Source organism: Prionailurus viverrinus, chromosome B4 (assembly GCF_022837055.1).
Source record: "Prionailurus viverrinus isolate Anna chromosome B4, UM_Priviv_1.0, whole genome shotgun sequence".
In the NCBI taxonomy this organism is placed as follows: domain Eukaryota; kingdom Metazoa; phylum Chordata; class Mammalia; order Carnivora; family Felidae; genus Prionailurus; species Prionailurus viverrinus.
The window spans coordinates 115,033,973-115,050,678 of NC_062567.1; the positions used below are offsets into that span (position 1 = coordinate 115,033,973).

Genomic DNA, 16,706 nt, shown 5'->3' on the forward strand with positions numbered 1-16,706 from the left:
ACTCATTTTACTACTGTAGAGTATTCCATTGCATGAATAAATAAAAATTCATTTATTTAGTATCCTGTAAATGGATATTTAAATTGTTTCCCAAGTTTTCCCTGATGTAAACAGTAGTGCAAAGGTCATTCTTGTACAAAGCTCTTGTATGCAAATGTTGAGAGTTTCTGGGGTAAATACATAGGAGTACAGTTCCCAAGATATGAACATCTTTCACATTACTAGATATTGCTAAGTTGCTCTTAAATTTTCATCAGTGGTGTGTCAGGTTTCCGGTATTCAATGTCTTTACCAACGGTTGGTGTTATTATCACATTTTCAAATTTTTGTGGATTGTTGAATTGTGAAAATTTATCTCATTGTTATTTTCATTTTAATTTCTTTGTTTACTAATGAGATTAGGAGTCTTTTCATGTTTTAATTAGATCCTGGGTTTTTTCTGTTCTCAAGGCTGCTTGTTTAGATCCTTTGTACATTTAAAAACTTGTTTTCTCATTTATTTTTAGAAATTGGGATACTAATGCTTTTCTCAGTTTTTGGCTTATCTATTTACATGTTAAAAGTTTTCTTTTTTCTTATTTTAAAATGTTTATTTATTTATTGAAACAGAGAAAGAGAGACAGAGACAGAGACTATGAGTGTGAGCTGGGAAGGGGCAGAGAGAGTGAGTAAGAGAGAATTGCAGGCTTTGTGCACATCAGTGCAGAGCTTGATGTGGGGCTTGCTCTCACAAACTGTGAGATCATGACCTGAGTTGAAATCAAGAGTTGGATGCTTAACAGACTAACCCACCAGGCATCCTAAAAGTTTTCTTTTTTAAATCAAAAGTTATAATTGTTGATGGAGTCAAATGTGTCAACATTTCTCTTTATTGTTTTTGAACAAGATAGTAAAGGTATTTTCACTGTGAATTTAAATTTTAGATTTTCACATTTAGAAGTTTCATCTAACTGTAATTTATTTTTGTGTATCGTGAAAGGAAGAATCTCCTTCCCCATCTTTTGTAGTTTTGGTACAGGTACCCAAGTGTCTAGTCTCATTTGTTGAGTAGTTGTTATTAGCCATTTATTGAATAGTCTATTCTGCCATCACTGTCACTTTTGTCATTTAGCAAGTTTTCATATATGTAGTTTTGAGCTCTCTTTTCTATCCTTTAGTCTGTTTATCTATTCATGGGCCAATATCACAATATTGAAGAAGTCTTGGATATTCTTCCACAGAGTAGTTTGGAATAACTTGTCAAGTAATACAAAAAACTCATGATATTGATAGAGATAGGTTTGAATATATAGATGGGTTTGGGAATTTTTTTTCTCCCAATATTGATTTTTTCTATTAGTATACAGACCACATACCTAGGTCTTATTTAATATATTTCAGTAAATTTTTATGATATTTTCCATAAAGATGCCATACATCTTTCATTAGCTATGTCAGATAAATGCTTTTTGGTATTAGTGTAAACAGTGTTTTAAAATTACATTTCTGAATGCTTTTATTCTTTTGTATAGGAATATAATTTGATTTGTAAACAACTGTCTTCAATACTACTTGATAATTTATTCATAGATGTAGGCTTTCTGTGTGGACAATCATGTTGTGAACAAATAAAGTTTTACTTATATATAGATGACAAATAAACACATAAAAAGATGATCAATATCATACAAACCACATTACTATAATCAGACACATTAGAGACCAATTTTTGAAAAGATAGAGTAATGATCAATATCATTAGCCATTAGAGAAACACAAATTAAAGCCACAGATATCATTAAAACCTATTTTAATGGCAAAAATAAAAAACAGTGATAACACTAAATACTGGCAATCATGAGGAAAACCTAGGTCATTAATACACTGCTGGTGGGAATGTAAAAAGATTCAGCCACTCTGGAAAACACTATGGGATCTCTTATAAAACTAAACATATGTTTACCATACAACCTCAGGCCTCATCAAAATTTAAAACTTTTGCTTAGTAAAAGACTCTATGAAAAGGATAAAAGGACAAGCTATACACTTGGGATGAAGTATTTGCAAAGCTCGTCTCCAAGAAAGACCTTATATCTGGAATATATAAAGACCTCTCAAAATTCAAAAGAATAATAAAAATAAACAGTCCAATTAGAAAATGATCAAAAGACACTTAAAAATAAAATCTTAAAAAAAGAAAAGAAAATGAGCAAAAGACCTGAACCAACATTTCACTACGAGTACATACAGATGTGGAATGCTTACCTCATTTAATTTTGGTAGTATTTTGGCAGAAATTGACAACTTCATTCTAAATTTAGGAGAAAAAAAGGTCACGGATAACCAACAACTGGAAAATGCTTATTTTTTAGAGGATTTTTTAAAAAAGCATTTATTTTTTAAAGCACATACAGTATTGGCTATAAGGCAAGTCTCAATAAATTTCAAACATTGTACTCATACAAACCACATTACTATAATCAGACACATTAGAGACCAATTTTTGAAAAGATAGAGTAAAAATGATTCTATGCATTTAAAAAACTTAAATAGGCATTTAGAAGTAATTCCTGGGGGAAAATGGAAATTACATTGTTAATTTAAAAATACAAAAAAAAACATGTTGGAAATTTGGTAGGGATTGCTTTGAATCAGAAAGCATGATCATTGAAGACTAACACATTTCCTTCTAATCACTATTTTAGCTGTATCTTCCAATTTTTAGTATATGGTAGTGTTTTTATTCTCATTTAGTTCTATATAGTTTAAAATTATCCTTATAATTTTTATCTTCTGTGAAAATAGAAAATGTCTTGCACATCTTTGCTTTGGTTAATTCCTAGGTATTTTTTTAAGTTACTAGAAATATCTTTTTAGAATTTCATTTTTAATTGTTTGTTGCTGATATGTAGAAATAGAATTTTTTTTTTTATATATTGACTTTGTCTTCCATGGGCTTAATAAATTTGCTGGTTAATTGTAATACTTTATCTGTAGTTTATTTTGGGTTTCATAAATATATAATCATACTGTCTATGATTGCCAACTGTTTTATTCCTTTATTTTCAATCCTTACACTCTCCCTGCCCCCACTGCCTTTTTCTTGCTTATTGTTCTCACTAAGCCTGCTATTTTAATGCTGAAAGAAATGGTATTAGTGGGCATCTTTGTCTGATTCTGTTTCAGAGTAAAAGCTTTCAGGCTTTCAACATTTTGTTATTAAGAATGGTATTTGTGGTAGGTTTATTTTTTGTGAATACCCTTTATCAAATTAGCATCATTATTTATTTTGAGTCTCAAATTGTTCCAAATTTGGCCAGCAGGAGCCCTTTCAGCCTGGCTCCTTAATCTTTTTGACGTGTCTCCATCATGCTTTTGAGCTTCCTCTGATTTACCACAAGATGTTCATCTTGTACTTTCCTGCCCCGGTCCTGGAACCAGGTGATTCCTTTTAGTGGCTCCTGATGTATCTGTGCTTCTAGGCCCTTTCAGCAGAAAGAACTGGGAAATATATATGTCCACCTAACTAGACCTATGTATCTGTCTAAAACTATAAATTCACACTGATAGGTCCAGTTTCAGTTCCACGCTACAGGATGTTTTCCAGTGTTTTCTCTTTTCCTAATTGTAACTCTTTTTTATAATGGTATGAATCCTGAATCCTATTTCCACTGGTGTCAGTGTATTAACTCATTTGCTAAAGCTCGAATACACAGCTGACAGTGTCTGGATTCTCTAACGTTTTCCTATTTTGGGTTTCCATCGCCTTCCTCTTATGGTTCCATGTCACTGAGTGTTTATTTATGCTGACTGTCCTTCCTGAGCTTCCTCTCTGGCTGCTGGGTCTGCTCATATCTGTGGCTCATAGAGACAGAGCTGGTTGTGGAGTGCCCTTAATGTTAGGAACTGCTCACGTGGTAAAAGAAGAAGCATGCTGTACCCTCTGGGCTGGCTCTGCCTCTCTTCCAAGCCATTGGAGTGTGTTCTTGCCTTGACAAGATACATAGAGGAAGACTCCCCTCTTCTCTTGCTGGACTCTCTCACCCTCAGTGCAGGGAAGATGCAGCCAGTCCTGTCAAACTCTCCTAGACATTTTGAGGAGACTTGATTTCCTCATACAGGAACAAGATTGATTTTTATTTTGGAAATTAGAGTTTTATTTTCAAGGTAGAGTTATTTAAAACATTCCCATTTGTTTGGAAACCAAATAATATCACTAAGACATCCAAACAACACAAGAAGCTCAAAAAAAAAACAACCCACAAACCACCCTTAGATTAAAAGGAAATCATTAACAAAATACAAAATATTTAGCACTGAATGATAATGTAAATACTACCTGTTAAAAGATTGTTTCCTTCCTTCCTTTCTCCATGAAAATGTCTGTGCCTCTGGTGCAGCAACATATCTACCTACCTTCCTTCCTTCCATCCAGCTTCTTTTTTTTTTTTCATGTGTGTGTGCATGTGTGTGTGTTGTGTCAGATTCAGGCACAACATCTATTAAACTGAACAAGACACTTTCACTTACCAACTGAGAATTTTTTCCCTTTCTTCAGTATAAGTCAGATAGAATCCACTGATCAATGGGGCAGCAATGTTGTCAACATTAAAAAAAAAAGAGGGGCGCCTGGGTGGCTCAGTTGGTTAGACGTCCGACTTGGGCTCAGGTCATGATATACAGCTTGCGAGTTCGAGCCCCGTGTTGGACTGTGTGCTGACAGCTTGGAGCCTGGAGCTTGCTTCAGATTCTGTGTCTACCTCTTTCTCTGCTCCCACCCCACTTGCTCTCTCTCTCTCTCTCAAAAATGAATAAACATTAAAATATATTTAATTTAATTTTTTAATTTTTAAAAATTTACATCCAAATTAGTTAGCATATAGTGCAACAATGATTTCAGGAGTAGATTCCTTAGTCCCCCTTACCCATTTAGCCCATCCCCCCTCCCACCACCCCTCCAGTAACCCTGTTTGTTCTCCATATTTATGAATCTCTTCTGTTTTGTCCCCTCCCTGTTTTTATATTACTTTTGTTTCCCTTTGTTGAACCCTTATGTTCAGATAGAGAAGTACTTTGAAGTCATGCCATATAAACAATTATGCAACTATAAAAATAGTGGGACTACTTTGAGATTTTGATAGGAATAATTTTAGAAAATTGAATATATGTTATGCTTATGATATGAACTGTTAGCTACATTTTGAAATATTAGTTTTTTCCAGAGCATATTGAATATGGATTTATGAAGTCATTTTGTTTATAGTTGATTGACATTTTATTTCTGCTGTAGTCTAGTTGTGGAAAAAATTTTGCTCCATTTTTTTTTTCCTTAAGGAACAATACAGAGATTTTCTTGTTTAATATTGAAGTTAGGGGATGAATATGAACATTGTCTTATAATTTAATTGTCTAATCTCAGTAGCCTTTCAGTTATGGAAAAGAAAAGCCATTTGGTTTGAGCTTAGGACATCGGCATCAGAAAGAATGGAAGGCAATATGTAGTGTCTTCATCCTTCTTGTTTATCTTTGTGCCTTCTCTGATCCCCTATTTCACATTATTAGCTCTAAGGAAATGATGGCTAAACCAAAAAAATTTGCATAAGGGCAATCAAATGACTTCTTGATGCATTTTGTACAAATTGGAATCATTCTTTGTTATTTCGTATCTGGAAGTTTGTGTAATTTCAAAATATGTTTCTCCCTTGGCAGAAATAAGAGAACTGATGTTAGAAAACTTGCCTATCGATCCCTGGTGGAGAACTTGAATCCTATAATATTAAATTTTGTGAAAAGGAAGAGGTTCCATCAACTATTTCTTGAGGAGATGCCCTGGAGAGCTCAGATGAACCTGTATCTGGCAAGTGCACACTTCTCCCTGCTTTTAACGAAACTAGCGGAACGAACGAAGATGAAATTTGGCACTTCACACACAGTGGTCAGGTATAGAATGATTATCAGTGAATGAAACTCCTTTAATCTTATGAACATGAATTTTATTTGTATGTTCAGGACTCCAATGTAGATAATACTTTACAGAGGTTGACAGAGTGCTTCTCTCTTTACTGATCATTGGTATATTACTTAATTTCTTGTCTCAGGATCTTTCCTAAACAAGTCCTGGATATAAGCACTTGGGAAGTACTAATCTGCCTGTAGCTTGTATATATTTGTCAGTATAGCTTTCAGTAAAGGCGAAAGCATAATTTCAAGAGAAATTTAATATTAAGTGTATAACTGTAGCTATTAGTAGGTGTTATTAGGCGAATCTCTGTTTCATTTTGAAGTATATTTTAAGCCTCTATAAGCACAGATAGTATTTTCTCATAAATGTAAACTTCCTATTATTAACTCAAGATGCTGTTGAGTTCTTGAGTGTCTTTGGCTAACGTGTTAACAAAGATAAAAATAGAAGATACATACATAATATGTAATACTATGTCATAATTAAAAAGATGAGTAGAGTCTGTCATTCAAAAAGTACTACTAAGCACTTGTTAGATTCAAAGTACTGCGACAGATGCAATGGGCATGCAAAGATGAACAGGACACACAAGGTAGAGTCTGGTCGGGCAGCTCTCAAGTGTTAACGAATAATTATAAATAATGGTAGAAGGTGAAGTATGCACAAAGTCTTCTTTGTTCCTGGGAAAGAGGCTTTCCTCTGACCTGAAACTGACGGAAGGTTGCATGGAGCGGGGCCACTTGGCCTGGTTCATGATGGATAGGCAAGACAGGCAGAGAAAGAAGTATTCCAGGTAGTTGGAAGAACGTGAGTCAGAGCCCAGGTAGGAAACACAAGATGAGAACCCCAAATGGTCTGACCAGAATCTACAGCAAATTAAAGGGAGCAGTGTGAAACAATTTAAAAAATAGGTCAGTACCAGATCATAGAGGGTCTTAACTGTCTATTAAATTGGAACTTCAATTTATATACAGTGGGAGATTATTAAGGATTTTTACGCAGGGCTATGGTAAAAAATTTCTCTGGCAGCAACATACCAAATGGATTGGAAGAAGGAAAGACTGTGGCAGACTGTAAAAGGGTATTTTTTAAAGTTTATTTATTTATTTTGAGAGAGAGAGAGAGAGAGCGAGAGCATGTGAGCCAGTGGGGGAGGGGCAGAGAGAGAGGGTATGAGTACTTCATAGCACAGCAATTAGACAATGACCAAATTTGTATCAGGGTAACTTGGTGCTAAATTCAATTTTACTAAAACCATGAAAACATACTCCGTATTTATGAATCTATATATTTTTGTATGTATGTATGTGTGTATGGTGGAGGATTGTTTACTGTGTAGACCTTATTTTAAAAAAATAGTATTGATCATGGACACATTGCTTTATATAGTAAGCATCTTCTTTGAGTTTTGCTTAAATCAGGTTAATTTAACATAAATTATTATTTCAGAGCCCTTAGAGTAAGTATAGATCATCATTCCCATTTTCAAGGGCCTTTTCAGGGAAATAGATATTGATGTTAAAATCCCTAAGAGCAAAGTTACATTGTATAACTTTAAAATTTAATGAGAAATTTTTTGGCTTTGGTTAAGTGCCAGAATATGTTATGATCCAAAATTTGGGAGCATTAACTCACAAATATTTTAAAAATGAAAGTAGATTGTGTTTGATGGATTCAATTCAGTTATATATATATATATATACACACATATATATGCATATATATGTATATATATGCATATATATGTATATATATATTTTTTTTTACATATATACATATATATTTTTTTACATATATACATATATATATATTTTTTCTTAATGATATTTTCCTCCTGCAGTTTCCGATCATGTGATCCTAATATGTTCTCACTATATAACTCTGGAACAGTATTACCAACAGTGAAATTGACTTTAGAAAACTATAAAGCAATACTTGATTTCCTTCATACAGCTAAAAAAAGAAAGGCCAACTTACCATCAGGTAAAATAAATAAATATGTTATATGCTGTCAAATTGCCTCTAGGTTTTTATTCACTGATGCAACACACTCATGCACACACACACACACACACACACACACACACACCCCACAGACACACAGGGGTGCACACATCGTTTTCCAATGACCTGGGGTTTTAACTGAGTTGTGATATTTTGTAGGAGGTTCTTATTTGCTCAATTTTAAAAATTTTTCTGTATTTTTATGGATTAATAATATGTATTTGGAAATATATATGTTATGTTCTGACCTAAACCAATTTGGCTGTTCACCAAATAGAATGTTCTTTTTAAATGTTGGTAGCCTCCGATTGTTAAGATAGGTGAGGTCTTGCTATCAGGTGTTATATTTTAGGGGAAGTAAATTTCAGGACAAATTCCACCAAACATACTGATGCAAGCAGGCATGAAACACTCACATGGCTATTTTATAGTACTGATTTTGTACTCAGGACAGTCCACTCTTGCCTTAGGATCTCCAACTCACACCTTCCATGACAGCTTACTCCAAGATGAGCGCAATACTATTCATCTGAATGGCAGGATCAACCAGTATTGTCATCTGCCCAGGTGACAGGAGACTCACCCTGGGAGGTGAAGAAATGCAGATGAACAGGGCTCTTGATCTGGGTGCTGCAAGTGATGACACTATTCCTAAACAATCACCTATCCTGAATACCTCTCACTTCATAAATATTTATTTCTGGTATCTTCATGCTAATACAGACCTTCTTGTGTAGATTTTTACTAATGGTATTTTAAGTATTATGTACTTATTGCTGATCAAGATACTTCATGTGCTGGGTAGCTGCCCCAGGAGTGTTGATTTATATTTGAGGTACTTGACATGCTTTCTGATTTCTTCTAAGGTATAGATGAGATTTAACTGGTACCTTCATGTTATACTATGAATATTGAGGTATTTGAAAGTAAATTCCCTCGACATAGAGTCTGAGTTTTATAAGTAGATTATAATATACAGCTCCTTGAGTTTTTATGCCTAAGACCTCCCATGGAATCAACAATAGAATATTCCACTATTGAGACTTCTTTTTTTTTAAGTTTATTTATTTATTTTGAGAGAGAGAGAGAGAGAGAGCATGTGCAAGTAAGTGAGGGGCAGAGAGAGAATCCCAAGCAGACTCCATGCTGTCAGCATAGAGCCTGAAGTGGGGTTTGATCTCATGAACTGTGAAATCATGACCTGAGCCCCAAATCAAGAGTTGGATGCTTAACCAGGGTACTTGGGTGGCTCAGTCAGTTAAGCATCTGACTTCAGCTCAGGTCATGATCTTGCAGTTTGTGAGTTCGATCACCACGTTGGGCTCTGTGCTGACAGCTAGGAGCCTGGAACCTGCTTCAGATTCTGTGTCTCTGTCTTTCTCTGCCCCTACCCTGCTCATGCTCTGTCTCTGTCTCTCTCTCTCTCTCAAAAATAAACATTAAAAAAAAAAGTTGGATGCTTAACCAAGTGTCCTGAGATTTGTTCTTTAATGCAGAGTTTTAACAGAAGGTTTGTAGTAGGAGAAATTTGTGTCTTTATACCACACCCACAGGATAAGGAGTGGACATGGTTGCTGCACGGCCAGCTCCAGGGGATGCTACTTGCCATGTGTTCTGGGAATGGACTGTATAGGGGAAAATTAAGGAACCGTGGGATCCTGTTATTGGTTCCTCAGAAAACATGACACTCCTGCCTCTGCATTGTTCCTTTGGCCATCACCCTTGCCCAGAATGTTCTTCCTCATAGTCTTCCCACATAGCTAAACCATGTCTGCCCTTAAAGACCTAATCTAAGAGCCTCCTTCTCTAGAAACTTTTCTTGGTTCACTGTGTCCATGATAATCTTGTTCTTCCTCCAAATTTATATAGCATTTCTTACCTTAATTACTGATTTGATGTTTATCACCTATGTCTTCTGGAACTTTCTGTTTTCAGTAATGTTATACTTTATTTTTGTATTGTAGATGCTGAAGAATTTTCCACATTTATTAATTCCAGAATGAGTGGTGAAAATGTGTCAAAGACACAAACAGTTTATGACTCAGACTCTCAGTCAGGTCTTAGTACTAAAGAAAAGGATCGAGCAGCAAATTTGGGTCTATTGGATCATTTTATGAAAATCTTTTTATATTGCAGAAGAGCAATGGTAAGGTGGTCTTTCTAATTTGCTAATGTAATAGACATGAATCTCAGGGCATCAGTTTGGGCATATAAGATATATTTTATTAGTTTACTTACTATCCATAATTTTAGTTTCAATTTTGAGACCAAATTTGCTGAGTTTCATGTCAGTCATTTTTGAGGTTTGCCTGCCGTAGTGCTGAGGATTTACACATTGTCAAGTTGTCGGCGACAGGGGTGAGCTGCTTTAGCCATCAGTTACCCATTGGTTCAGAGCTGAGATAGCCTTTGTCCTTGTCTACATAATCTCCATGAATATTCAGATATTCCTGTGCCACTTTCTTGCCATATTTGGTGCATGGCCTCTGGTGACACCAGTTGTGCCTCTCTGGAGTCTTGCTGCCACCTAGAACACCATAGACCCCTTTATTCTCTCTAGCACAGGAAACACTCTTTCTAGGCTACAGGAAAGCCCTACTCTTGGCCCTGATGCCCTACTTCTACAGGCCAATTGTGTCTTCTCTCAAATACTTTTCTCTTTTTTTCTTAAATATTAAATGATGCATTATTAAATTCAGAATTGGAATCATTAGCCATAAAGAAGTTAGTTTTCTTTTTCTCATAGCAGGAATAGCATATACTTCAAACCTCTCAAGAATTGAGGGGAAATCTATCCTTTCTGGAATACTTGAGTTCCCATTGTGTCTGTGGAGAGGGTGATTTCTTAAAAAATGTGAAGTAAGCCCACATCAACCCCCTTGACCACAAGCATTGCATCTTATCCTTTCCATCAGCTTCAGGGTCCTGGAAGGTCTGGGTCCTACTCTCTTCTTGGAACTCGGTTCATCTTGCGCTTGTTCAGTCCAGTCTCCTCTTTGTGATCTTGACAGCATTGAGCTTGCTTGACCCTTACTCATCCCTCAGGTTCATCCTCCATCCTTTGCACTTGCTGCTCCCTTGGTTTCAAATGTTCTCCTCCTCCCAACACCCCTACTCTCACCTTCACATGATTTGTTCAACTCAACATTCAAGTCTCTGCTCATATCACCTCCTTAAGCAAACCTGACCACTCCATCTAAAAGGACATATCCTCCCATGCTTGTCAAATTCTGACCCATTTCTGCATTATTTTTCTTTACAATACTTATTATTCCCTGAAATTACATTTTTGTCTACTTATCTAGTCTCAGTCTCCCCTAAGAAACTGAAGTAGCACAAGGGCAGACCCAGTTACTCTTGCTCACTGCCACATTCCCAGAGCCCAGAACAATGGGAATATTGGAGTCAGACTCCTGGTGTGCAAATCCTAGCTGACCACTTAGCAGATCGTGACCTTGGTCAAGTTAGCTCCATGCCTCTGTTTCCTTATCTCTAAATTAAGTAGAATACTAGTATATACTTATTTCATAGGAGCTATTGATAGAATTAACTGAGATAATGATGTAAATGACACATAATAAATGGTGTTATTTTTATTATTGACATTATTTTTGCAGAAAGATGAAGTTGTTCAGAGATCTCTAACTTTTGAAACTTTGGGATCTTTTGAATGTTGTGTTTGTCTTAGGTTCTTGCTCATCGTGGAGGCTATTGGACTCTGCTTCAGAATAGCTGTAGGACCTTTTGGAACTTTACTCAGGAGCTACAGATACTTCTTAAACAAGCAGTGGATCTGTATAAAACATTTCCTGTTAGCCAGGATGGTTTCCTCTGTACCTGTGTTTTGCCATTCTATTTGGGAGCAGAATTACTTATTGACATGTTAATAGAACTGCAAAATACCAATTCTATTAAGGTAAGGGCATTTGGGTAATTATTTTTATTGTACTCAATTTTTACCATGCAGCTTGGAATAAATGGAAGTTAATGTTTTCCTTGAGTTCTTACTTGGCTTTTCTATAATTCATTTGCTTCTCATTATTTGGTTCACAATGCACAGCATATACTGATGTTAATTACAAATATCTTAGCCTGAAATTTCAATTTTTTAAAGGAAAGAGAAAGTGACACTTACTGAGCTTCAACTTCCGCATAAGCTGTAATGCATTTAATCCTCATAGCAACTTTTTTTTGTCAGAGAAAAAGCCTCCAAGTGAGATCAAATTGCTTGTCAGTTTCTCTTTACTTCACTGCTTTATCTTTCCTTGTTCTATTATGCCAGATCTCATAGAATTTGCAGCAATTTAAAATCTACACCCTGTGGTTTAAAGCATGAAAATGAAATGGAAAAAATGGAAACCTAATATAACCTAAACACATTGAAAATTAATAAACATATAAGCACATTGAATCATGGAGTTTATAAAATTCCAGGTGTAAAATATATGAAAACAATAGCACAAAAGACCGAGAGTAAATAAAGTTAAACTGTCATTTTTGTTTACATTTTATATAAATATAAAGTGGTACAATATTAACTCTATGTAGAATGTGATAAGTTAAGGATGCATTTAATAATCCTTAGAGTAACTACCAAAAAAGACATAAAGAGATATAGCTAAAAATCAATTGCAGTGAAATGAAAGACTAAACAGTGGTCAATTAATTAAAGAAGGCAGCAAAAAAGAGACAGAGGAACAAAAATATGTGGGCCAAACAGAAAGCAAGTAGAAAATAATAAATCTAACCCAATTATATCAATAACTATATTAAATGTAAGTGGTTTAAACACCCTAGTCAAAAGGCAGAGATTGTTGGATAAAAACAAAGACATGTATAGTTGACCACAGGAGAAGTACTCTGAATGTAAAGAAATCGATTGAAAATAAGACAGTGGAAAGAGATATTACCGTGAATGCAGTAAGTATAAAAAAACTGGTAAGACTTCATAATATTAGAGAGAATAACCTTTAAATCAAGGAGTCTTTTGACAGATAATGAGAGACATTTCGTAATGAGAAGAGGCTCAATTAATTAGGAAGACACACTAATCATAAATGTATATGTTCCTAATAACAGATATTAAAAGTATACTTGAAGAGCTTCCAGGTTGGTGAAAGCGTTGATGTATTAGGCACTTGTAGGCTGACTCCATGGGGACAGGGCATGGAAGCTCTTTATCCAGGACTCTTCCAGTCTGGGTACCTCTTTCATTTGGCTGTTCCTGAGTTGTATCTTTTATAATAAAACTGTAATCCCAAGTATAGTGTTTTAAGTGAGTGCTAGCCAATTATTGAACCCGAGGGGGTTATGGAAACCCCTAAATTTATAGCTTGTTAGTCAGAAGTGCAGGCATCCTGAGACTTGTGGCTAACATCTGAAGTAAGGACAGTTTTGTGGAGGACTGATTCTGTAAATGTAGGGAGTCTGACCTTAGTTCTGGGTAGGTAGGTAGTGTAAGAATTGAAGTGCAACCCACATGTAGGTGGATTGGAAACAGAGCACAAGTGCACGTGGTGTGCTTACCAAGGTGGATCATATGCAGAGTAAAAAACTAAGTCATATTAAAGTTTAAAAGGCTAAAATCTTAAGAGTATGTTCTCCGACCATTACCTGATGAATAGATTAATAAAAATTAGGAAGAAAACTCTCCTAAGTATCTGGAAATTAAACCACACAGTTCTACATAATCCATGGGTCAAAGAAAAAACAAAAGAGAAATTTAAAAATATTTCAAACTGATGGTAACATATCAAATTTTGTGGGATGCAAATAAACTGGTGCTTAGAGGGAACTTAATAACTTTAGCCATTTAATAGAAAAGGAGAAAGATATAACATCAGTTATCTAAGTGTGCACCTATAGGAGCTTGAAAAATAAGAGCAAATTAAATCCAAAGTAAGTAAAAAAGACAAATGAAATAAGAAATGAAAAGATAAGAGCAGAAATAAATTAGATATAAAACAAAACAAAATTAATAAAGTCAATAAATTGATCCTTTGAAAAGAGTATTAAAATTGCCAGAATCCTAGGATAAAATTAAAGAACAAAAGTGAAGAACAAAAGGAAAGAAAAGCATAAATTACTGACAAGAGTGATGAAAGAGGGATATAACTACAGATCCTATAGATATTAAAAGAAAAATGAGAGAATATTATTATCCACTTTTACTAATGGATTTGATAACTTAGATAAAATGAACATGTTTATTGGAAAGCAGAACTTAACAAATGTGATACAAGAAGCAATAGAAAAATTGAATTGCCCTAAATATATTAAACAAACAATTTATAATTAGGAACTTTGAGATAAAGAAAACTCCATGCACAGAATATTTTGCTGCAGAATTCTAGCAAACATATAAGGACAAAATAATAAATCATTTACCAAACTTTTTTTAGGAACAAAGCCAGCTGAACACTGACAGGTATTTCAAAAAGAAATGAATGAACCACATCACCCATGAACATAGACACAAAAATCCTTAATTAAATATTATCAGATCAATCCCAATAATATATAAAATATGCAAATGAGGTATATAATATGTACAGTTATACAAATGATGACCAAGTAGGTTTATCCCAGAAATGTAAGGTTAACATTTAAAGATCAATCAAGGTCATTCACCATATTAATAGGATAAAGGAGACAAATTATATGGCTATTGAAATGGATACAGCAAAAGCATTTACAAAATTTAATATTGCTTTTTCCACCAGCCCCCTCCCCTTGAGTGCTGCTCCAGCTGCACTGCTCTTTTTCTGAGCTCTGGGTTCCTGCTAAGCCAGGGATGCTGTCCTCTTTCTCTGCTCACCATCATGATTATCTCCCCAGACCTCATCAGCCATGACGACATATTCTCTGACATCTACAGGATTCAGGAGGTTGCGAATGGGCTGTGCCTGGAGGTGAAGGGGAAGATGGTCAGTAGGACAGAAGGTATCATTGATGGAAATGTACTCTGCTGAAGGCCCCCAAGGTGAAGGTCCTGAAAACACAGTAATTGTTGACATTGATATTGTCAGGAACCATTACTTAGCAGAAAAGAAGCTTTACAAACAAAGCCTACAAAAAATACATCGTAGATAATAGGAAATCAGTGTAAGGCAAACTTGAAGAACAGAGACTGGAAAGTGTAAAACCTTTTATAACAGAGGCTGCAGACAAATCAAACACATCTTTGCTAATTTCAAAAACTACTGGTTCCTTATTGGTGAAAACATGAATCCAGATGGCAAGGTTGCTCTGCTGGGCTACCGTGAGGATGATGTGACCCCATATATGATTTTCTTTAAGGATGGTTTAGAAATGAAAAAATGTTAACAAAATGGCAATTACTTTGGATCCATCATCCATCATCATAACTGGCTGCTGCTTTTCACCCATCCACACAACACCAGGACTTAAACAATTGGGTGATGTCATCTTGATCTCTTCATTTATTTTGATGTTGATTTATTTGGAGTGGGGTCATTTTTCTTAAAGAAAAAAACATATATAGGTTGCCTAAAAACAAAATGCATTTAAACTTACCTGAGACAATATCTCTTACTTAATGTGTGTTTAAACGAAGTGTCTTCTCAGCCTAAATCCAGCAGAAGAAGAGAAATAATAAAGATCAGAGCAGAAATAAACAATATAGAATCTAAAAACACTGTAGAGCAGATTAATGAAACCAATAGTTGGTTTTTTGAAAAAATAAACAAAATTGATAAAGAAAAGGGAGATGACCCAAATAGATAAAATCATGAATGAAAATGGAATTATTACAACCAATCCCTCAGAGATACAAGCAATTATCAGGGAATACTATGAAAAATTATATGCCAACAAACTGGACAACCGGGAAGAAATGGACAAATTCCTAATCACCCACACGCTTCCAAAACTCAATCAGGAGGAAATAGAAAGCTTGAACAGACCCATAACCAGTGAAAAAATTGAATCAGTCATCAAAAATCTCCCAACAAATAAGAGTCCAGGACTAGATGGCTTCCCAGGGGAGTTCTACCAGACGTTTAAAGCAGAGATAATACCTATCCTTCTCAAGCTATTCCAAAAAATAGAAAGGGAAGGAAAACTTCCAGACTCATTCTATGAAGCCAGTATTACTTTGATTCCTAAACCAGACAGAGACCCAGCAAAAAAAAGGAACTACAGGCCAATATCCCTGATGAATATGGATGCAAAAATTCTCAATAAGATACTAGCAAATCGAATTCAACAGCATATAAAAAGAATTAATCACCATGATCAAGTGGGATTCATTCCTGGGATGCAGGGCTGGTTCAACATTCGCAAATCAATCAATGTGATACATCACATTTATAAAGGAAAGATAAGAACCATATGATCCTGTCAATCGATGCAGAAAAGGCCTTTGACAAAATTCAGCAACTTTCTTAATAAAAACCCTCGAGAAAGTGGGGATAGAAGGAACATACTTAAAGATCATAAAAGCCATTTATGAAAAGCCCACAGCCAACATCATCCTCAATGGGGAAAACCTGAGAGCTTTTTCCCTGAGATCAGGAACACGACAGGGATGCCCACTCTCACTGCTGTTGTTTAACATAGTGTTGGAAGTTCTAGCATCAGCAATCAGACAACAAAAGGAAGTCAAAGGCATCAAAATTGGCAAAGATGAAGTCAAGCTTTCGCTTTTTGCAGATGACATGATATTATACATGGAAAATCCGATAGACTCCACCAGAAGTCTGCTAGAACTGATACAGGAATTCAGCAAGGTTGCAGGATA

The 16,706-nt window shown here is 35.2% G+C and overlaps 1 protein-coding gene and 1 pseudogene across 3 annotated transcripts in view; both read left to right on the forward strand.

The window, feature by feature from the left end:
- CFAP54 (cilia and flagella associated protein 54) overlaps positions 1-16,706 on the forward strand; it is a 301,918-nt gene that overhangs the window by 144,286 nt on the left and 140,926 nt on the right. For all 3 annotated transcript variants that reach the window (XM_047868490.1, XM_047868491.1, XM_047868492.1), the window contains exons 33-36: positions 5,689-5,919; positions 7,782-7,924; positions 9,910-10,091; positions 11,634-11,861. In XM_047868490.1, the coding sequence (XP_047724446.1) occupies positions 5,689-5,919; positions 7,782-7,924; positions 9,910-10,091; positions 11,634-11,861 (784 nt within the window). The remainder of the gene's footprint in view (positions 1-5,688; positions 5,920-7,781; positions 7,925-9,909; positions 10,092-11,633; positions 11,862-16,706) is intronic.
- LOC125171250 (translationally-controlled tumor protein-like) lies at positions 14,767-15,271 on the forward strand (annotated as a pseudogene).